This window comes from Equus asinus, chromosome 1 (genome assembly GCF_041296235.1).
Source record: "Equus asinus isolate D_3611 breed Donkey chromosome 1, EquAss-T2T_v2, whole genome shotgun sequence".
Taxonomy (NCBI): Eukaryota; Metazoa; Chordata; class Mammalia; order Perissodactyla; family Equidae; genus Equus; species Equus asinus.
In genome coordinates this window covers 97828790-97852498 of record NC_091790.1, presented here as the reverse complement: position 1 = coordinate 97852498, position 23709 = coordinate 97828790, and the positions used below count along the sequence as shown (strand labels likewise).

At 43.5% G+C, this 23709-nt stretch overlaps 1 protein-coding gene across 1 annotated transcript in view; it reads left to right on the top strand.

The window, feature by feature from the left end:
* The window catches only part of ABCA13 (ATP binding cassette subfamily A member 13), a 416147-nt gene that overhangs the window by 39082 nt on the left and 353356 nt on the right, over positions 1-23709 (top strand). Inside the window, exons 5-13 of the mRNA XM_014828402.3 lie at positions 3066-3094; positions 5912-6075; positions 8297-8427; positions 12147-12280; positions 16075-16239; positions 17871-18070; positions 20753-20880; positions 21650-21750; positions 22003-22179. Of these exons, the coding sequence (XP_014683888.3) occupies positions 3066-3094; positions 5912-6075; positions 8297-8427; positions 12147-12280; positions 16075-16239; positions 17871-18070; positions 20753-20880; positions 21650-21750; positions 22003-22179 (1229 nt within the window). The remainder of the gene's footprint in view (positions 1-3065; positions 3095-5911; positions 6076-8296; positions 8428-12146; positions 12281-16074; positions 16240-17870; positions 18071-20752; positions 20881-21649; positions 21751-22002; positions 22180-23709) is intronic.

Here is a 23709-nt window from a genome sequence, read left to right as displayed (position 1 = left end):
GTTGTGAAGGGTGGGGCTGGTTGCCCACCGCCTCCCCTGGAGGGTACCTTGGGCACAGTCTTCAGAGGGGCTGAAGCCCATCCTTGATTTGTCTCCCAGGGTCCACTCTCCCGTCTCCTTCTCTTTCTTCTGTTGCTAGCTTCCTTTGTCACTCCTTCTTCCTCTGTTTTTAAAGTCTGTCCCCACCTTCCACATGCACATGCACCCACACGCACTCAAGCGCACATGCACACACACTCCTGATTCCTTTCCTCCTTCTGGTGGACGTGGGTTGGTCTCTCTACGTTAGTAACACTTTAATTCGGTTTTGATGATTAGTTCGCTTTGATGACAAACATTTGGATTGTTGGGGCTGATTATTTCTGTTCCTTATGAAGCATGTCCACCTTCTAAGAGGCTTCAACTCTTGTTTATATATGTCTGATAAAGAAAGTTAGAATGGATGTAGATCTTAGAGAGTTCGGTTTACAAATGGAGAAGCTTGAACCTTGCTGGGGCGCTGCTACTTGCCTGTCTTCACATGGTCAGGTCATCGCCCAAACTTCATCAATAAATTGGGGCTACAGTGACCCACCTGTTTTTTTCTTTTTAGCACTATTGCATCCACTGCTGCCAGACAAAATATGGGGCATTCAGTTCAATTTGAATTTCAGGTAAACAACAAATAACTTTTTACTATAAGTATGTCCCAAATATTACATACTTATAGGTAAAAAATTATTCATTGTTTAGCTGAAGTTCAAATTGAACTGGACATTTTGTGTTTTTATTTGCTAAATCTAGGGACCCCAAGTATCCATCTCAAATTTTTCTTTTTATGTACATGTTTTTCTCTTCATGGAGTGTATACAAGAAAGTGGAATGAAAAGTTTGGCAGAAAAATGAAGAATAAGCTTGTAGGGGAGGAAGAAATTTTCCTCTGCCTTCTAGGTTTTTCTGGCTGGTCTAAGAATCATATTGACATGAGACAGAATGACAGGAGAAAGTCAAACAAAGTTTAATAACACGTATACATGGGAGAAACCTAGGAAAACTGAATAACTCACCAAGATGAGTGAAGCCTCCCCCTTAAATACCATCTTCAGCTAAGGACAAAGGAGCATGTTGGGATTAATGATTTGGGACTTCAAAGGGGAGGGAGGCAATTCACATGGAGATGGGAAAGCAAATATTTAGTAAACATGTTCGCCATGCCTTACGGAGACAATGGGACATGGAGAGGATTTTGATCAAATGGGCCTAGCTAGGTTCCTCCCTGTCTGCCACACCTGGTTCATGTTACACTATAGTCATCTGTGGTGATAGCTCCTTCCTGCAATGGGCCTTCTATCTTAAATTCTTTTAGGTATTTGGGAGGAAGTTCAAAGTTTCTTCCTGCATCTTTTGTTCTTAAAAATAATCAAGCTAAAGAGACACATTTTTGGGGTGACACATTCTGCTCTCCTACAGGCTACTCAGAGGAGGTGACGTGATGTGTTATTTCTGAAAGAAAACGGCACCTTTGTACCGGGTGGGGCAAGGCAGGCAGGTTTCACAATGGACCCAAACGCACCAACAAAAGACCAGAATAGCTTCAAACACCAGGTGGTGGAGTTCTTATATTAGGCACTATTATGGCATCATTCTACTTTCATAAAATTTGTTTTTCAAATGTGGTTTTCAACATTCTATTAAAAGGAGAACTAATTTTGTTTTTGAGATGAAGTCTCCACTTGATTTTCAATTTGCTACTATTTGAGCCATTTCCCACAGTATGTGTATAAAAGAAAACTTTTTCCTCTACTCACAACATTTCTGACAGCAACTGTGCGGCTTTTCTACACCAAACAATTTTCCGGTTCTCTGTGGAGACCCACTGAGTGTCCTACAACTTAATTCAGTTCTGACACTAGTTTCCCAGAGTGAGCGCAGACCCTGCAGGTTAAGGGCTCAGTTCCAGGAGACTGTCCACACTTCAGATGCCAATCGCAAATAGTGGGTCCCCAGGGTACCCACACTTCTGTCCAACTCGGCTATGATTGGTGTTTCTCACAACTCCTTCCTTAGATTCTGTAATTTGTTAGAATGGCTCACAGAACTCGGAGAAACCCTTTACTTACAGGTTTATTATAAAGGATATTATAAAGAATACATTATATTGTAATGAACAGCCAAATGAAGAAGTAATAGGAGGAGATTTGGAATGGTCCCAAGCAAGGGAACTTCTGTTCCTGTGGAGTCGGGGTGTGCCACCCTCCTGGCATGTAGATGTGTTCACAAACTAGAAGCTCTCTGAACCCCATCATTTAGCATTTTGATGGAGGTTCTATTAGGTAGGCATGATTGATTAAGTCATTGGCTATTGGTGATTAACTCAATCTCTAGCCTCTCTCCCCACCATGGAGGCCAGGGGCTGGGCGATGGGGCTGAAAGTTCCAACCCTCTAACCCTGCCTTGGTCATTCGGCCGCCAGCCCGCATCCTGAAGCTATCTTGGGGCCTCAGCACCTATCATCTCATTACTACACAAAGAGACATTTTTCTCACTCCAGAGATTCAAAGAGTCTTAGAAGCTCTTGTGTCAGGAACCAGGGGCTAAGACTAGATGTTATAATGAGAGATATTCCAGCACCCCCATCGCTCAGGAAATTATGAGGGTTTTAAGGGCTCTGTGTCAGGAACGAGGGACAGGGGCCACGTAGATATTCCTGATTATGTCACAATGAATATAATGTGAAAAATCGTAATTTTACTTTTCTTTCCCTCAACTTTTCTTGCTTTTCTTTATTATCCCTTCACTTTCTCTGTCCTGTCGTGAATGCTCACAATGCTTGTAGAATAGAGATTGATAAAATAATACTTTTTGGCAGATTATTGAATTTGATTTGCCTGTTAAATCGTTTTCCAGAAATTTATTTATTATCAATGTATTTTGGCAATCAAAAGTGACTGTTTCCTTCAGATTTAGTCTTCAGTTTGGGTGGGACTCTGTGATGGTTCATTTGATTTTAGAACTAAAATAGGCACTCAGCAAATGCTTTCTGATTCTTTATTGAACTAATATCTCTGAAATCTTCTTTATTGTAGATTCTTCTTATGGTTCCAGTTTTTTAATGGTAAGTATCTTAACAAAAGTTTGAAATTCAGTCTTCAGAGACTAATGATTTAATTAAAAAACACTGGTTTTAAATTTAATTTGTTCAAACACTTCTTTCTAATGATTTGATTTTTGATAACACTATGTAGAAGATGTATTTAAGACAGCCAGAATGGCTTATGAATGGATTGAAAGACGAGTTTTAGTTTTCTTGAGCAAGGCTCTCCGTCTAGGGGAAGCAGAAGGTTGATGTTGAGGCCTGAGGGTGGTGGGTGACGGCAGCGTGAGTGGCTTTATAAGATGGACTTGGAGTCCATCTGATCTCATTAGGTCTGAGATTCATGTGTTTGGCACGTAATTTGACTTGCTCTAGGAACACAGCCTTCAGTCAGGCACTAGTTATGAACAGGGGGACATTTTGCCCTCCATGGGAAAATTGACAAAGTCTGGACACATTTTTGGTTGATTTTGACCATGGGAATAGGTGATTCAAGCAGGTAGCAGAAAATGTTGGATGAGGGGGCTCAAGTAACACAGGTGATTTGAAGGATCGATCACATAGCGGATATTGAAGTTTCTAAGAATCGTCAAAGGAGTTATGTTGGATAGAATGGCAGAGGGTCAGAAGCCAAAATCCTCAAGAAATGGCAGAAAGTGGCCCTGGGGGCTTCTGGGCCCTCTTCATTCCTGCTGACGGTGGTGTGGAGGCAGAGGGAGCCATGTCCTATGTGGAGTAGCTGGAGATCTGAAGAGCTTTTATTTAAAACAACCACAGCACTGTACCTAATCAGAAGAAAAGATAGTGTAACTTTTCCGAGTGATGCAAAATGCTGAACTTAGCTTTATCGAAGGAATGGGAACTAGATTGAGAGAAGAGAGCCAGAGATTGAAGGGCTCAGACACAGACATGTAGGCTAGTTCTCATTGGGATGTCATTGAGAGTCTGGCTGTACCGTCACCCAGAGGGAGCGTGGGCGCTCAGGGACAGACTGGAGACTCGCGGTCATTCTGTTTTTCACTTTGCCATTCTTAGCGGGCAGTGTGAAAAAACTCCGGTGTCTAGAATAATCTGAAGGTTCTGTACCATATACCAGGCTCAAAAGGGTGCCTTCTGACCAAGCCATCAATGCTTAGTTAAAATTTGGGTTTTCTTTCTGTTTTTCCCACACAGTCCTTGTCTCTACTCCTTTTAGTGCTGCCCTCGTATTCAAAGCTTTCCTGCTTTGCTATTTTTAAAGCAACTGCTTTATGGCTTTAATGAGATGGATTTTGTTACCACTTTCCCTACACCTTTGCCTGAGGAGAAAGTTCTCCTGCCTATTAGAATGAACATCTTTACTTCTTTCCTTTGGTCCCATTTTTTACTCAGGAAAAAGAAATCTGGTCTGTAGTTTCTTATTTCATGCCTGTGCTGGCAAAATATTCTTTTAGCCATAATTTTTAATTTACCTTCCTCCAGTCTGGGGTTCTATTGGTTGTGCCATCAAAACAGCTCTTTGGGTGATGGAAGAGAGGGAGTCAGGGATTTTTGTGTGGAGGAATCATAATATTCAACTGTTTGTACTGTGATATCAGTTATGATTGGGTTCCCCTGCCATTAGAGGAAAGCCTCTAATAACAATAGGTAGTTTATTTTTGTTCACATTTGAACAACTCATCATTCATTTCTAAGATCTTTCTCAAAATCTTAGAAACTGGTGCAACTTCTTATAAAAACAGACTTCTATCTCCCTTTCTCTGTCCATTATTTCTACAAAATTAAAAAAAAACCCAACAGAATAATTTTTTAAACTTATTTTACTAAGGTCATGTTGGCTTACAACATTGTGTAAATTTCAGGTGTGCATCACTATATTTCAGTTTCTGTATAGACTGCATCGTGTTCATGACCAACAGTCCAGTTTTTATCCATCACCATACACCATGTGCCCCTTTACCCCTTTTGTCCTTCCCTCATCCCCTTCCCCCCGGGTAACCACTATCCTTATCTATGTGTTATTACTTCACATATGAGTGAAATCTATGGTATTTTTATTTCTCTGTCTGACTTATTTTGCTCAGCATAATACCGTCAAGGTCCATCCATGTAGTTGCAAATGGCACAATTTTGTCGTTTTTTATGGCTGAGTAGTATCCCATTGGGTGTATATATTTATGGGTGTGAGATGATATCTCATTGTCATTTTGATTTGCATTTCCCTAATAATTAGTGATATTGAACATCTTTTCATGTGCGTATTGGCCATCTGTATATCTTCTTTGGAAAAATGTCTGTTCATATCCTCTGCACCCCCCCCCTTTTTTTTGGTGAAGAAGATTAGCCCTGAGCTAACATCTGTTACCAATCTTCCTCTTTGCTTGAGGAAGACTGTCACTGAGCTAACATCTGTGCTATGTTCCTCTCTCTTGTATGTGGGACACTGCCACAGCATGGCTTGATGAGCAGTGTGTAGGTCCACATTCAGGATCCAAACCCATAAACCCTGGGCTGCTGAAGTGGAGCATATGAACTCAACCACTATTCCACTGGGCTGGTCCCTCCTCTGCCCATTTTTTGATCAGGTTGTTCAATGTTTTGTTGTTAAGTTGTATGAGTTCTTCATATATTTTGGAAAATTAACCCCTGGTTTGATATATGATTTACAAATATTTTCTTCCAGTTGGTGAATAATTTTTAAATCTTGTTTATTCAAAATAGTGACTTCTCAGGCATAAGTCTCTGCCACCAGAGGTTCCACATTCTCACCCCTTTGCTCTGGTGCCTCCCCCTATCCGCCAATCATTTAATTGCTTAACAAAACTAAAGAGGAAAACTCTTGATATTTTTTTCTGTCAGGTGGATCTCAATAAGACTGAGGAGATGATATCAAAATTGGAAAGCCTTCACCAGCAGCCCCACATCTGGAACTTTCTACTTTTACTGCCAAGACTATACGCAAACAATGTTCACATTGCAGATGGCATACGTGGGGGAGTACACCTTCTCCAGGCAGTTCTGAAGTGAGTTAAAAAGAAAAATATAAGTATTTATAAATGTGGTGTTTTTTCCTCCTTACTTTTTAATGGGAAAATATGTATCTCTGAGTAATTGTTTGATACAGGAAAAAAATTCAGAACGATGTCAGCCTGAAATGGCTGGAACTCTTGCATCTCCACATTTATTCCTTGTCTGCCTGTATAAATATTTTACATAAACGCAGTCACACTTTTCAGAGCATATTCTCCCTGATTTAAACAATTTATTTTACATCAACATTTCACATGTTCCAATAGTCTTCAAATGATCATTTCTAATGGCTGCGTAATATTCCATTTTGGTAAGTTATCATACACCATAATTTTCTTGATCATTTATAATTGACTTTCGGTTTGTTTAAGTTTTTCATTATTGGAGGTGATACATGAATATAATAATTTTAACTAATTTCTTAATAAATTATGCTACAATTTCCCAAAATATCTTCCAGAACTGAAAAGCTCAGTTCTTTCTGCTGCGTAACTCACTGAGTTGAACATTGTTCTCCTATTATGGATCTGACCATAATGTTACCTGGAGGTTACCTTTGAGAGGGACTACTTCCTTTGGCGGGTTTCCCGTGTTTTAATAACATGGATTTCCCCCACCCGAGTTGAATTCTTTTGTGTCAACCTATTGTATAAATATGGTATTTTATTGGTAAAAGTCTATGTTCTTTTAAGGTTTTTAATTGTTACTTGTTTTATCGGCTGTCAGTGAGAACAATCAGCATTGGCCTTAGGCCAGGGCTAGAGGGGTCCCTGCCCCAAAGAGGGTCCCCTGTCTGGCCTTGAGCAACCTGTGCCTCTGCTGATGGCTCAGGAAGCCCAGAGGGCTGAGAGGATGTGCTCACAGAGCCCCCTCACCTTGATGCTCCCTGCCCCAGTGGCCCGAGCCCACTTCCAGAGCCATGTGGGCCTCTTCCCTGCTACCCCACTGTGAGGGCAGCTCCCACCACTGGAGTGTGCACCCCAAGGCCCAGGGTTGGCAGGATTGTGGTGCAGAGGGTGTGGATGGTATTTGGATGGGCAGGATGGAGTGTCCACATGTGTGCACACAAGGCCCCTTGAGGTGCGGATGGAGCTGGGTGTCCAATGGAGGAGGGGTGAGCTGGGGGAACGGGAGCAGGTGCTCCCAAACCCCTATATTCTGGTGCACAATTCTGAGAATCAGAAAATTGTAAATTTGAACCTGCTTTTCCAGGCTGTTATGCAGGCGTATTTGTCAGTGTAGGAGAATGGGACGTATTTTGACAGTGTCTTGGTTGACTTGAACACGTTGGGGTGCTTCCCTTGGAGGCCCTGCCCTAAACCCTGAGCGTGGGAGCAGTGGGCAGTGGGAGCACCAGGGTTCCTTGGAGAGACAGAGTTTGAAATTAGCAGATATTGACAACGGTTGTTTAACCATATCAGCTTCCACGTTAATTTTCTTTCTATATTTTGCGTGGGTGACGTGATGTCAAGAAAATTCTCATTCGTAGAGATAAGTATTTGCGTGTGGAGCCAGTTTTCGGGGATCTGTCACGTAATCTTGCGATGCTCAAAGATACACAAGAGCGCCATGAGGGACTTTCCTTAACGAGAAGCTATGGGAAAATAAGCTGTTTGAAGCACAACTTATGTATTGCTGGTTGTGTGTTGCTAGCATTTAGATATATTCTCACTTCAGTTGAATAGATTTTCCAACTTATGGGTTTAATTATGATTATTTATAAAATAAAATATTGATATTTAAAAAAACAAAATTAACTTTATATACACGTGGACTCCCTGAAGCCCCTTGTTCTATGAAACAGTTCAAAACCACTGATTGAAACCCTGATGTACTCAGATCCATGGGTTAAGACAGAGTGGAGGATTGGGGTACGTGACAGTCCAGTAGGCTGCCCTCTGAATATTACACTGAGCATCTGAACTTGAAGCAGTCAGATTGAGTGCTATTTTGCTCTTCTGGGGTGACAGCACTTTGCACCCGGGCTGGCCTCGTTGGCTGCCCAAATGAACTTAAGAAAGCACTTACCTCTTACGTTTAGTTCCTAGCCCAGGGAATTAGGGTCACATTGAAAGCCATGGTGAATGCTGATATGTAAATGGACCACCCATGTCTTGCACGGGAATGGGGCCCGGTCGGAGTACGGAAGTAGATCTGGAATCGATGCAGCTTGTTTTGCTAACTCACGTTGCTCTGGTTTTGTTTTGGTTCTAGTTCCTTAACATCTCTGGAAGATTTAGATTGGCTGCCACTCAACAACACTTTTTCCAGAGTTTCTAAAATCCTCCTGAATGTGACCATTTCCACGCTGACATTTCTGCAGGAGCATGGAACAGCAGCCACTGGTATGGATCCCTTAGAGCTATTGTGATATTTCCGTTGTTTTACTAGTTAAATTTCTTGACAGCCACCATAGAGCTAAAATGCTGTTCAAAGAAATGATTTAATTAAAATATCAAATGCAAAAAAGAATCAGTTGTTTCTGTTAATAAAAGATAGAAGTGGACTGAAAATTTGGAACTCAGACCTGAATTTGACTTTCTAATATTGTTGAGATTCTGCTGTCATTGCTAATAACAATGTTACTTTTAATTAAAAAAGAACTGATTTCAAAATTCTTTGACCTGTCTTCTAAGGATAGACCTATCACGGGTTCTGTGATTTTAATCTTTCCTCTCTCCTGAGCTTCTAGTGGGAAGAAATATTTGAAAAACAGTAAAGCCAGTGAGAGGAAGCAGGTTAATATAGATTTGTAAAGCCTACTGACTGAATAGACAGCCCTTCTGTTGGGGAGGGGGGTGTTATTTAGCTCTATTCTTGACCCCAGGTATTTTTTCTTTCTTTTTTCATTAAATATTCATTTTATTTTACTTTACTGACAAAATTATGTTATATTTTAAGTATACAACGTGATGATTTGATGTACATATGCATTGTGAAATGATTACCATGATCAAGTTAATTAACACATCTATCACCTCACATGGTTACCTTTTTGGGGTGATAATGTATAAGACGTCTTAGTAAATTTCAAGTATGCGATACAGTATTATTAACTATAGTTGCCGTGCTGTACATTAGATTTCTAGAACTTATTCATCTTGTAACTGAAAGTTTATACTCTGACCAAAATCTCTCCATTTTCCCTACTCCCATCCCCTGGCAACCACCATTATACTCTTTGTTTCAGGGTATTATTTTATGCACTGTCAACTAGACCTGAACATTGTATTTTTAATTCTCTCCTTCTCTCTTTATCTCTCTCTCTTTCTGTAAGAGAACTATATAGAGAGAACAGTGGGGTTAGAATTCATCCATCCATCCATCCATCCATCCATCTACCCACCTGTGCACCCAACCGCTCATCCACCCACTCATCCATCCATCCATCTATTCATCCATCCATCCATCCATCCACCTCCCATCCATCTGTCCATCCATCCATCCATCAACCATCCACCCATTCATCCATCATCAATCCATCCACCCACCCATCCATCCATTCATTTACTCATTCTCTCATTCAGTAAACACTTATTGAGCACTTTCTAGGAGCCACACTGTCCCATGCAGTAGATATAAAAAGCTGAATAAGACGTGGTTCTTGCTCTCAGGAAAGTCATGTTTAGTAAACGATAGAGATGTATCAATAAAGAAAAAACAAAGGCCACAGTGTAGGGATCTGTCATCTTTATCAGGAAAAACTTCAAGGAGAAGTTTTGAAGGATGAGTTGGAATTCATCAAAGAGACCAGGGAGCACTGCCAGGAAGAGGAACAGTGTGTGTGAAGTTCTGGGACGTGAGAGGGCCCATGTGTTTGACATTCAGTGTGTCAAGGGTACAGTGGGTGATGGCAGGTAATGGAGGTAATCCAGAGAGCTCAGGCCGGATCACAGAAGGATGCTGGAGCAGAATTAGCTTTGCGTTGTAGAAAGGTACTCCTGGGGCAGGTATCAGGGGTGGATCAGAGGCAGGCAAGCCTGGGATCAGGCGCCCCAGGATTACGTGGTCTCTGTCTTCCATTTACTCTGAAGATCTCAGTCTCCTGGCCTATATAATGAGATGGTTACATACAGAGATTTCTCTGATTCCTTCCGGATTTTTCCTGCTCCCTGGAGCCACCTAACATGACATCCTACATCAACTCTGATCCCACCCCCAGGTTCTCGTGACTCAGTGTAGGAAGGACCCCCATAGACAAAAGGAGTTTCTTTGCACACTCTGCAAGACAGAAGCCAGGTCATTAATATTCAACCTGCTTCTCCTGTAAGTTAATTCCAGCGAGAACTGCTATTCCTCATGCTCAGAACAAAACCCAGATGTGGAGTGGGAGACATAAAATACCTCACTGAAATCTTCCAGTGACCTCATTTTACCAAACTCATTAGGAAGCTCAAGTTTTTGTGTATCATCCAAATTACAACAATCAATTTACCTTACAGGTGGAAATATAATTATAGTTAGGAATGTAGTTAAAGTAAGCAATTTTCTATCAATTTTCCAGTGAATCAGAGCTAAGGAATACTATTACAAAACATACTTCTAGAGGCAACTGAAAATTGTCTTCATTTCTGTTATCTCCAAGAAAAATTCTTGGCCCAATAGGCAGATCACAGTGTGTGAAAGGACAGGGACAGGCCCTGTCAGTGGCTTTGGGCTAAAGGACCAGTCATGTTACTGACTGAGATTGTTAATCCATGTCTTCTGAACTCTGTCATTCAGCAATGAGCTTCAGAACTCAAGATGTCTTTTACCTTTTTAGAATAATTTTATTGTTTTATACACATTCATTGACTGGTGTTACCATATATTTCCCCCCTCCTTTCTGGAATTCTCTGAATAATTCTAATATGTTCTGAGAGCAGTGGAGATTAGTGATTACAACTCAGGCTTGGGAATCAGAGTTTATGAGTTTGAATCACAACTTAATCTATAAGTGTGACCTTAAGTGACTCTCAACGTCTGCTTCCTTCTCCCCAAAAAGGGCATGATTGCTGCACCTACCTGTGGGGTTTTTGGAGATCTCACCAAGACCTGATGTGGGAAATGCCTGGCCTAGGGCCTCGTGCCTCTTTGACACACAATAAATGCTCGTTTAAATCTCAGAGCCAGTCTTTTTCTCTTGATATCGTGCAAAAACAACCAGACTGGAAGTGAGGAGTCTTGGATTCCTGGGGCCCCCCCATCTTCAATACCTTCCAGAAGTTCCCTGACCGGGCTCTTTTTTCTAAGTGGCAGGATTTTGCCTTTTCTGTTGACCCACGGTGTTAACTTAAGGTGCCATGAGATCACACATGTGAAAATGGTTTTGGGGTGCTTAGCAGGTATAGGCACTTAGCAGATGGTTGTCGAATCATGTTCTGAAACGATCTAGTTGTTGGGTTTTCAGATGAAGGTTCACCTTGGAATTTATATGCTTTCATGTTTGTCATTGCCAGGCCACACTTGCCAGAGATTTTGTCAAACGTTGGAGAGTCTCTGAGTTGTATTTTGGGTGTGCCACTTGGGTGGCATGCTTGGGTTATTTGGGTAGCTTATGAGCTTTATACCTTGGTTAATTCTTTTAGGGAATCTTTTTTTTATGTTTTGAAATAACTTTTGGAAATATGGTTTTAAAGACTCCTTGGTATTTTGTGCCATGAATATACTGTAATTTATGCTTCCCCCCGTGCTAGATGCTTAGCTAGTTTTCAAAATTTAATCAGTATAAAATCAATGCAGTAACATTGCTGTAGATTACTTTTTCTTCATATATCTGATTAGATTTCTTGAGATAGATTTTTAGAAGTGAACTTATTGCTCGATGACTTGAATTTCATAGTTCTTGAAATGCGTTGTCGGATTACCCCTAGAATCTTTGCAATCATTTTCCTGGGGAGGGGGTGCCATCTGACCACATTCTCTGTGGCATCCACTATTAGCTTCTCCTATTTGATTGTCCAAATGGCATTTGGTCTTCATTTGCTTTCCCTCTAGAAGTGAAAAAGGCATCATTTTCTGAATTACTTTAGACATGTCACACTGTTGAAACAACGGACCGTAAGAATCACTGGTTATCTTGCAGAACCAGGATACAGCCTATCCCTGCGGAAGCTGGTGTGGGATCCACAGAAGGTCCAGGCTGATCTGAAATCCCGGTTTGGTTTCGATGACCTTCATGCAGAACAAATCCTGAATTATTCAGCTGAACTACAGGAGGTACACGTGCTTGACTGCTTCTCACACTGTTGGATTTCTCCTTGAGAGTGACTCTAGAATATGCTCCTGGGGCAGGGTGGGTGGTGGAGTAGGAGAGGGCAGCAGCACAGGAGAGTTCTATTAAAATCTGAGCTCCTTGAACATGACGGGCCCTTGCTGTGTCTGGCTTTTCTAGAAGTGTCCCTTTCTTCTTACCTTGTCATTTTATCCCAGCCTCAAAGGCAGTTTGGAAGTAATAGTCCCTTTATTGCTCAAGACACTAGCAGTGGGAGGAGCCAGCTCAGGTGAGGGTGTGGGATTCTGAAGACGAGACAGCAGTGGGTAGTTGCAGGGATCCAGATGGAGCACAAAGGGGAAGAGAGGACTGCTTTCCAGGCAAAGAGATGCTGGCAGTTGGGGAGCAGGAGGCGGAGGTCATAAAGGACAGCCAGGCTTACCAGATATAAGCCTCACTCTGCAAACTGTGTAAAATAAAGATGTTGGACAGCTGATCCCTTAAGACCCAGTTCACCGCTGCTGTTCCCAAGGTTCTGGGAGGGATCCTTTACCCACACAGCTTCCATTCATCACTTCAGTGCATTTGTGGCACTTCGGCTTTGCATAGTGCAGGATCCAAGAACTACACACCTGTTTCCCTTCGGTGCGTGGACCCCTCCTCCAGAACCGCCTCCTGGGTGAGGGCTTTTCTGGCGCATCTCTGAGTGCAGGGTTGAGATGCTGAATGGTTGGAGAAACCCACACTCTCCTGTTGGGTCTTGGTTCACACTCAAGGTGTGGATTTTGCTCACTTCTCGGAGTTCTCACAACCTGGTACTTCTCTGAGGGCACTTTTCACAGTTAAATGCAGTCACTGTTAGGGTTCAGACTGTTGCTTTTGACTTTTGGGTTCCGGATCTGTGCAGTTAGTCTGAGGGTGAGATGCTGGCGTTCCCTGGACACAGCCTGTTAACTCCTGTGCTGGCACGGTGTTTGGAAAAACCCCACTGCCAGGCAGGTCATAGGCTTGGCCACAGTATGAGCAGTTTTCTGTTCTTGTCTTACACCTGGCACAATTTTATTAACCATATATCTCCCGTAGGATTTGGAATTGTGAGCCTGGAGTTTCCTACGCACTGTTATAGACAGAATAACCCCAGTCAGCTGAATTTTACTCCAATTTTCTTCGTACTTTATGATGTTATTTTCTCATTATTTTAGAATATAGTTTGAGTCAAACGATATAAAACTTTTACTTTAGAAGGTACACATTTTGAAATTGGAATTAAAAGGAAAATGGTCAGGAAATAGCACTGAGTGTCCATAGTCCATACAGCTCCGTGGAAATTGCGTACCACAGGTATGAGTCCCTCACGGCTGCTATAACAAATTGCCACCAAAGTTGTGGCCTAAAACATCACATGTTTCTTATCATATAGTTCTGGAGGTCAGAAGTCCAAAATGGGTCTCCACAGGCTAAATTCAAGGTGTCTGCATGGCCAGATTCCTTCTGGAAGCTCCAAGGAGAAGAAAGGAGCTTTCTTGCCTCTTCCAGCTTCCAGAGGTTGCAGCATTCCTTGGCTTGTGACTCCTTCTCTATCCTCGAAGCCAGCAATGGCTGGTTGAGTTTTTCTTTTTTTCTTCTTTCTTTTGAGGAAGATAAGCTCTGAGCTAACATCTGTTGCCAATTCTTCACTTTTTTCAGAGGAAGACTCGCCCTGAGCTCACATCTGTGACTATCTTCCTCTACTTTATATGTGGGCCGCCTGCCACAATGTGGCTTGACAAGTGGTGCGTAGGTCCACACCTGGGATCTGAACCGGTGAACCCCAGGCTGCTGAAGCGGAATGTGCGAACTTAACCGCTGTGCCACTGGGCTGGCCCCTGGTGGAGTTTTTCTAATGGTGCATCACTCTGACTCTGCTGCCTCCTTCTCCCACACTTAAGGACCTGTGTGATTTCACTGGGCTTGTTTCATAGTCCAGGATAATCTCCTCATCTCAAAATCTGCAGATAAGCAAACTGAATTCCATCTACAGACTCACTTCTGTCCTGCCATGCCACATAACATATTCATAGGTTCTGGGGACTAGGACATGAGCATCTTTGGAGGCCCATTACCCTGCTTCCCACCCTACATAAAGCCGGCATCATAATGGGTTCCCAGGTCCTCCCCTGAGTCCTGCTTGATTCTGGAAACTGCCACGTTCCAGGGCCTCTGCATGTGCCGCTCCTGGAATGGAGTCCCCTTTCTCTCTTCCTTTTTCCACTCTCCAGTTAAAAAATGATTCCTGTCTCATGACCTTGTGGAACCCTCACGACCTCACCCCTACCTCTGCCTTCCTGTCCTGCGACCTTCTGTGGTAGCATGCATCCCAGGAACCTGATGGCTGTACATCTGCCTCTTACAGACCATGCCAGTCCTCAGGCCAGGGACTGGGCCTTATTTCTCTATTAGGATACATGGTACTTGCTGACATTTTTCTTTTTTTTTTTTTAAAGATTGGCACCTAGGCTAACAACTGTTGCCAATCTTCCTTTTAGTTTTTTTTTAAGGATTGGCACCTGGGCTAACAACTGTTGCCAATCTTTTTTTTTTTTTTTTTCTGCTTTATCTCCCCCAACCCCCCCGTACACAGTTGTATATCTTAGTTGCACGTCCTTCTAGTTGTGGGATGTGGGACGCTGCCTCAACGTGGCCTGACGAGCGGTGCCATGTCTGCGCCCAGGATCTGAACCCTGGGCCGCTGCAGCGGAGCACAGGAACTTAACCACTCAGCCATGGAGCCGGCCCCAGACATTTTTTTAATTAAAGGAAAAAAAAAACAGAACAAAATCTGTGACGGTCCAAGTGGCTTTGTGACTTGATAGTCACAAGTGAATATTTTTAATCTGGATCCTTAAGGAAACTACAAAGGGAACAAATGAGGCTTTAATGCTTTTTTTCTTTTCTTTTTCTTTTGGTGAGGAAAATTGGCCTTGAGCTAACATCTATTGCCAATCTTCCTCTTTTTGCTTGAGGAAGATTGTCCCTCAGCTAACATCTGTGCCAGTCTTCCTATATTTTGTGGAATGCCACCACACCATGGCTTGATGAGCAGTGTGTAGGTCTGTGCCCGGGATCCCAACCCACAAACCCTGGGCCGCTGAAGTGGGCCACACGAACTTAACTACTATGCCACCGGGCTGGCCCCTAATGCTTTTTAATCATTGCCATCGATAGAATTTCTAAAAGGTGACACCACAATTATTGTAAAACTATATAATAGGGGAATGTGGTTCATTCTACCACAAACATAAGTATTTTTATAGAGCAATGTTAGAAAAACTGCGTGCGGAAGTTCATTTACAGAAATAAGGATTTGGCTCAAAAATGTTGAACAATTTCTGACCCAGAACTCCAATTTGAATCCTTCCAACTTAATCCATGTTTGATAATTAGAAAAGAAATGTTTCTGGCAAAGCAACTTTGCTAGTCCCGGGTGTCCATTAATCTGGGCTGGCCTATGTTTGCTTTTGGCCAAAGAGTGAAAATGAAGGATATTTGATTCATCCCCGCATCCTCAGCCTGGAGAAACGGCTGTTCCCACTGCTTGTGGACTCTCTTGAAAAATATAATCCATTTATTCCTCAACTCCAAAAGCCTTCCCTCAAGGCGCATTCACACAGATGTTATAAGTGACACTTTCTCAGCCTGTTACTTCTTCAATCAAGCACATGTCGGAGCTTTTCCTTTGGCAAGATTGTGATATTGTTCTTAGAAGGAACATTCTAGGATAAAAAGCTTGACTTCTAAATAGTTTTCATGTCGTTGCCAGATTCCGACAGACGGTTCACTCGAGCGGATGGTGTGTTCAGTTTTGTCCCACACCTCCGAGGATGAAGCTGACAGAGAAGGTCACCCCGGACACTGTCACCCCAGGTGGTCAGCGGCCAAAAACTATCTGGTCCGTGCCGTCAGCTGGCTGCAGCTCTACAAACAGGTGCTGCCCACATCAGAACACAGCTGTCCCGGCGTGTACCACTTCTATGTGTGTGCAAACCCATTCACTTTCCTCCTGCATCTTTCACTGTGTGATTTTGTTTATTTTTGTTATTTTATCTTATTTTGGTAAGAACATTTAATATAGATTTACCCTCTTCACCAACTTTCACGTGTACAGTACAGTATTGTGAACTACAGACACGAGGCTGTGCAGCAGATCTCTGGAGCTTCTTCATCGTGGTGACTGAAGCTTTGAACCCACAAATCCATTCACTCCCCCCGCCCCCTGTTCACTATTTCATTCCATGTCCCTCCCAGGAAAGGCCTTAGGAGCCCCACGTGCTGGCCATATGTGCCTCTTCTCCCATGAGCATCCATCGGCCTCAGCTCGCTGGGACCTCAACACAAATGTCACCAGAAAGTCCGTCTTAGACTTAAACGTGCATGAGGCAATTACAAAAACCACCATCTATTTTTGGCCTGTGGGGTTTCCACTGGGCTGCTTTGACCCCTCCTCTGGTTCGTGAGTGCGGGGATTCAGCACCCCAGAGTACTTGGGGTGCCCACTGGCCTGTCCCTTCGCTGTGGTTTTGTCTGACACTGGCTGTGCCCAGACAGTGACTGTGAATTAAAGGGGAGCAATGAGAAAGAAGGCTGTGATCTGTTTTCACGGAGCGGCTGGTGTGGCGCAGAGCACCACAGTGATTCTACGACGGCCTCGGAAGCCCGGGGGGCCCTGGCCCCTTCCCAGCCTTGTGCTTTTCAGGGAGGCTGTGGAGACAGGGGCCCATGTGATGATCACTCTCCATGCCCTTTATGGGCATTACATTTCCCATCATATGTTTTCCTCAAAACCCACACATTTTAAACTGTTTTTGCCCTAATGTGTGTCACCGATAAAGATCAAAATCTCAAATAGCGGATATTAAAAAAGTGAAGGTGTGATTGTCTGTCTGGTGGCACTAAATTTATTTGGCACTAAAATGATCAAGGGACAGCATTGAACTGACTGATCAGCATGGGACCTGGTCAGGTAGACACATTCGCTTTGCACATCCTCTGGGTCACCTAAACTCATGGTTAATTCAGGGTTATTTCACACAAATAAGCATTTGCTCATCATGCAGTTCCCTGCGCTTTATGATTTGGGCATGAGCGATCTATTTTGGTGTGATATTGATGATAAGCTACAACACTAACTGCCTTTAGTATCATTATCCCAAAGTCCATGACCTAAAATGGTAGTTAATAACTATGTGTTAGTGATGATATAATTTTAAAGTATATGAATGTACTTATACTATCCCAAACATGTCCGTTTAGTTTTTAAAGCATATGTCACTTGTTTAGAAATGTATGTTATTATCTTATCTTGTGGAAACTGGATGGAGGAAGGAAAGAGAGAAATAAGACCCAATTAAAAAATTGCTTGCATCCATTGTTGCCATTTGTAATCATTAATTTCTGAGTGGAAATTCAATCATAATGCAAGTAACAGACATTTCAATCCGCCAACAACATCAAGATGGGCTATCTGTCGTCTAGAATGGTCTGTTAATGTTTTTAACTAAATACTATTATTTCTAACCCATTGTTATTGATAATAGCGTTTTGTTTCTAATTGTGTAGGTGTTTGATCGGTGGCAGAAGGGCAGCCTGTGTCAGCGAGTGCTCGCAGGGACCAGTCACAGTCTGGAGGCCGTGAGGAGTCAGTTTCAGGAAGAGAGTGAGCCGTGGAAGGTGGCAGAAGCTCTGCACACTGCGCTTCTCTTCCTGAATGATAGCTTCGCAGCAGGTGGCCCAAGAGGCAACCAGACATCTCTGAAGATGTAAGGCACATTTTCCTCCTTGATATTTGTTAGGCTAGACCACCCTGAATTTTGAAAAGTGAGTGATGAGTGTGTTAGGAATGCGTTCTGTAGAACTAGACAATGAGTGTCCAGCTAGCAGCTGGAAAAGGCAAGGCTTGTATTGCGGACTGCCGCGGAGTTTTGCGGTCATCCAGATGCCTGTTCAGATGTTGAAAACACTCTAATGGGGGAATGACATTGGAGAAGGTGTCAGCATTTTGGATTTTAGGTTTTATGTATTTGACATTTGTTTAAAGATGAACAAAAACATTTTAGAGGTACTTTTATGTAAGGAACTACCTGTTTTTGTATTTATTTAAACTTTTTGTATAGTTGAAATGTTTATATAAGATCCATAAATATTTCAGAAGTGGGAAAAGTGGAACTTGTGGCTTCTTCATTTGTAAGGTAACCAGAATTGATTCACCAACATGGTCTTTCTCTTGCGATAAAGGATCTTCTTCTTCAGTGAGTGTGGCCATTTGGAGTAATGATGAATCTTATTATGCTCCTGCCCAAGTTAAGGTTCTCCTCAGAAGAAAACAATAAGATTCCTCAATATTGTCTCAAAAGGGTTCGTTTCAAACTATGGGTCACAGAACCTCTTGCCCCCTATGTGGCATGAGAAGAGAATTGTTCTGTCACAATTGTTGGGGCTATCTTATGTTTTTATGATGTAAAACATAACAAATAATAAATCTAAACATTTCCAACTCTTTCACTTTTTCTGGAACCCAGTTAGAAGGCAGGATCTTGCTTTTGAAGATCCAGTTTCCCAACTTTTACTTTGGGCTGGAGCACGTGGGTGCTAGTGATAGGGACAGCAATGCAGTTCCCTGCCAGGCCTTACAAACTGTCGGAGAGCGATGTCAGAAGCCAGAAGCAGATACCTTATAGCAATTAGCTGGACTAAGGGCAGGGACAAAGCATTCTGTCATCCCTGAACTTCAAATGCAGGGCATTGCCTCGAGGGGATTGAAAACTTTCCTGCTTGTCTGCTTGGGTTATCCGTTTTGAAACTGTTCTAAGATAACATCTCTGTTACTGAATGCACGTTCATAGAGACACCACCTTAGGTCATCTTAATGATCCCATAAAGCTCCAGTGCGTCCTGGCACTCTCACCCAGGGTTTGGCCTGCACTTGGACAGACCAGGGCTCTGAAAGCCCCAGGAAACTCTCCCTGGCTCTTAGCTTGTTCAGGGCTAGCTAAGGGACGTTGGAGGCTACATTGCACTAAGTACCAAGAGTGCGCAGCCCGAGCTTTCCCCGCCGCACACATACTTCTGCACACACTCAGGGTTGGGAGATGAGAGCCTTGCCCCGCCTGCTGTGTGCGCCGGGCCAGCAGTTGGCCCTCTGAAGCTGCATTTCTACTTGCACACACTTTTGTTATGGGTAATACAAGGGGCTATCTCAATAACAAGCAAGTCCGTGATGGTCCAGCTCTGGCCCCTTAGTCTCCATGGGCTTGGCCTCCCCATAGGCTGATGGCATTTTCTGGCTATCAAGCCCTTGGTCTGCTGGAGGCTCAACACAGGACTCCCCAGTGGCCCTGGGTTTTACCTATAAAGAAAGAATGATCGGCCCACTTTGTGGGGCTACCATGGAGACTGACTGATGGAGACCCTGTGTCGATAATCTGCCAAACTTAGTGGATGCTCACAAACATTGGCCTTCTCTCAACTCTTATCCCTCCTTCTAAACTCACCCCTCTATTCCTCTATCCTCTTCTTTACAGACTCACTGCCTCTCCTATGCTGATGTCCCTTCGTACATTCCTTCCAGAATCTGTGGTCTCTTTAGTTAATTCCACTATTTTTGCAGTAAAACTTTTATTTTACAATTTCCTCTCATTCTCAGAGTCACTTTCTCTCCAGCTGCTCTTCTGGGTTGTTTCCTCCATCCTCCCGTGTAAGACTTCCTCCTCCTCTACAGGCTGGAGCCCAGAGAAGCAGCACCCCTCCAGCCCTCTCTGTCTTCCACGCAGAGGTACTCAGGCAGGAAGGCAGCTGCTGCTCCCGCTGGGTAGCTTGAAGTATCCCCCCAGTGACTTTCTGCCTGGCTTCCCAGGGCAACATGGAGTCTCTGCAGTTGGCCCAGCTTGGAAGCTCCTTCTGTGTCTGCAAGACGTCTGGACCCTGTTTGCCTTGTCCCCCTGGGCTGTAGGCATCAAGCTGCCTGGCTGGTTGTCCTTCCTGGATCTCTGAGAATCTTACGGCTGCTGCTAATTCTCCCCCACTGGGACTGCTTGGATGTGTCCTGTACTCCACCACACACCATCTCGACATTCTGAAACTCTTAAAATATTTTTCAGCAGCTGATAACTGGAGGCTTCATGGCAAATGTTTTTAAATCTCACCTGGACCTTTATCCTAACTCTCACCTCTTTTACATGCTACTAGGAATATACTTTGCTATTTTTGGGTAAAAAAAATGTTTAATCCATATTAATTGTCTAAAAGTATTCCCAAATCCCCAATTCGAGCAGTACAATCTGTCTAGAAAATGGTTATAGGTGTGTGTGGTGAAGTGGGACTTTCGGTCTAGGAAGGCAATTCCAGAGCAGTGGAATATTGTCCTGGGATCAGAATTTTCTTTTTCCTAGGTGGCACATTGAACTGCTTTCCATTTTCTTTCATTTATTTATTTTTGCCTTCAGATTACTGCATCTACGGCAATTGCAGAACGTTCTCCAAAACCTGCCCCAGTGGCCTGCTCTGAAGAGATTGCTTCAGCTTGATGGAGCTCTCAGGAACGCGATGGCCCAGAAGTTACACTTTGTCCAAGGTAAACTAGCTCTGGTGTATTTGTCACCAACTCATGAGGAGCAAATGTTTGGCAAATTTGGAGATGTTATGCTGATGTTACATACGTATATATGCTTAGCCGTGATGCCCCTGGGGAGTTTTGAATACAGCACACCAAGGCTGAATACATAATGCTGTCACAGTCAAGAGTGCATCCTTCTCTTCACTGTTGACCAACCCACATGGGGCTGTGACAGGCGATTTCTGAGGACCATGGGTTGACCTTCACGGCCACACCAGCATCCATGATGCTCAGGCTGGAAAGGGACCAGGGTACATCGCTCTGAGTCAGCCTTGTTCTGTTCTCTCTCCTGCTCCTTGGCGTCGGGCATGGAAAGCATGTCCCTCCTTGTTCACAGAATGCCCTTCTTTGAACTTCCACTGACTATGGTGGTGTTACTTTTCTGCCTGCCTCAGGGGTGGCCAAGTGTGCGCCAGGTAGGCTGGAGTCTTCTCACCCTCTCGTGGTGGAGAGAGAAGAAATGAGGAGGCTGTTGCTTTTGAAGTAAAACTCTCTTGTAACTACGACTCCATCCTCATGCGTCTTCAGAAAAGATGAAATGTAATTGTGCTGATTATTCTCAGTTTTCCTTTCTCCGGATGATAATAAAATGTATGATACCAGGTCCAAGTTGCTGAAATGCATGTTTTCAGGATTCAGTTTATTGATTCATGGGTGCGTGTAGAAGTCAAGCTTGGAAAAGCCTACCTTAGGTGAATAATAATAAATCCGTCTGTTGATGTTACAGAAGTCCTCATTCGCCTCGAGGCGTCCGCTAACGACTCTAACCTGGGTGGACCTGACCAATTGAAACTGGGGAAGGACATGTTGTTTTGGGAGTTAAAGCAGGTAAAGCACCACACAGGATTACAGATAAACAATTTTGATAAAACATTCAAGAAGCTCATGCAATATTCAGTTTTGCTGCTGTTGTGAATTGTTAGGAAAATAAAGAGAACAACAGGCAAGTTTTCAAAGAACTTTATGTTTTATGTAAAATTTTGATCGCCTCTGACTTCTGTTTGTAGTTCTCTAGCCCTTGGAGAGGGTGTCTAAGCCTTTCTAAATGTTCCCTCCTTCCTGCTCTCATTTATCTTTTAGTTGTTGATGAAGAATGCTACCAACATGTGCCCAAATGGATGCTTGTCTGAGAGGGAGGCCCCGCTGTGTCCTGGGAACTCCAGCATCTGGAAGGGCCTCTGGGGACTTGTGTGTCATCACAATTCCTCCAGTGAGACCAGTGCTTTAAACAAGCTACTTGACTCAGTAGAGGATGCTGTAAGTATCCAACATTTGATCACTTCCAAGAGCACCACTGGGCTCATTTTCAAGGTTATGCTAGTATTTAACCCAGGATTTTCCAAGGCAGGCGTTGACATCAGCAGATTCCAGCTGCCCCTGGGTTCCGTCCCTCCTGTCTGCCGTAGGATGTTGTGTGCCACCCATCCAGCCAAAATCTACTTGACATTAAACAGGTTTCCCAAAGAGCACCCCACGCTTTCAAACCGTGCCACCCTGGATGTGGGTTCCCTGTTCTGCTCCATTTCTAGCATAAATGCTAAGAAGAGAGGAGGAATATCTTTGGCGATCAGTCAGCTTGGAGCAAAGCTGTTGCTCCTAGTGGCCAGAGGCATTGAAAGGCCTGTTATTCTCCTGTCCCTGCCAGGACACGGGCCTGCCTTTGGTGAGCACTCAGGACTGCAAGATGCCGAGCAATTGTTAGTAAAGATAATTATGTTCAGCCCATATTTTTCTTACTGAGAACCAAAAATTATAGCATTCATCTTTTTTGTAGTTCATTTTGTTCTCAGAATTACCTGTTTAATTTTTAGTCTTCTTCCTTATAAATGAAACCAATGAAATAATGAAACTAGTGAAACAAAAATGATGTCAAAGCAAAAAGAAAATTGAGATAGTAGTGTGTACATAGTTCAATCCAACCAACGCTTTCTTAGCACCTACTCAGTTGCGATGATGTGCTGGACACGAAGACGCTATCCTGGCTGAGAGGGCAGGCAGCCACGGTGTGCAGAGTGCATCATCTGGGGGTCCTTCCAAGTGAGTTGGTGGACCTTAAAGCAGGTGTACGATTTGGAAGCAAGGAGAAATCAGGAGAGGATTCTAGGCAGAGGGAAAGTGTGTGAAAGGCATGCAGGCACGATAAAACATTACCTGTTTGCACAGTTGCTTCTCTGCCCTGGGTTTGTGAGCTCTTTGCTGGCTGAAAGCCCATCCCACATTTCTGTGTCTATACAGCCTACTCATAGCACCCCACAGAGTGGGGACCTGGCAGCACCTGCTGGTGGTGAGAGTGTATTCACAGGCCATATATACATGAGGTAGCCTTTCTGATGGGGCTGAGGTTGTTTATCACTAACAAACACCCCAGAGCTCAGTGGCTTAAAACAAAACACATTTTATTATCTCTCATGACTCTGCTGGGTGGTTCTTCTGAGGTCTTACTGGACATCTCTCTTGTGGTGGCAGTCAGATGGCGGTGGGGCTGGAGTCTGGATGCTCAGCTGGGACACCAGGGTGACTGGAACTGCCTTTCTCCTCTTGAGTCTCAGGGTCTCTCTTCTCTTCTCCTTGTGGCCTCTCCATGTGGTCTCCCAGCAGAGCAGTCAGACTTCTCATGTGGCAGTCAGGGGGATCCCAGGCAAGATATTGGGCGTGGGAGCTGCTACTCCTCAGAAAGGCAGGACTGGAACCGGCACAGGTCTTTTGTTGATTAACGTGAGTCACAGCCCAGCCTAGATTAATTGTGGGAGGGGAATCCCAAGAGTGTGACTAGCAGGAGGTCTGGTC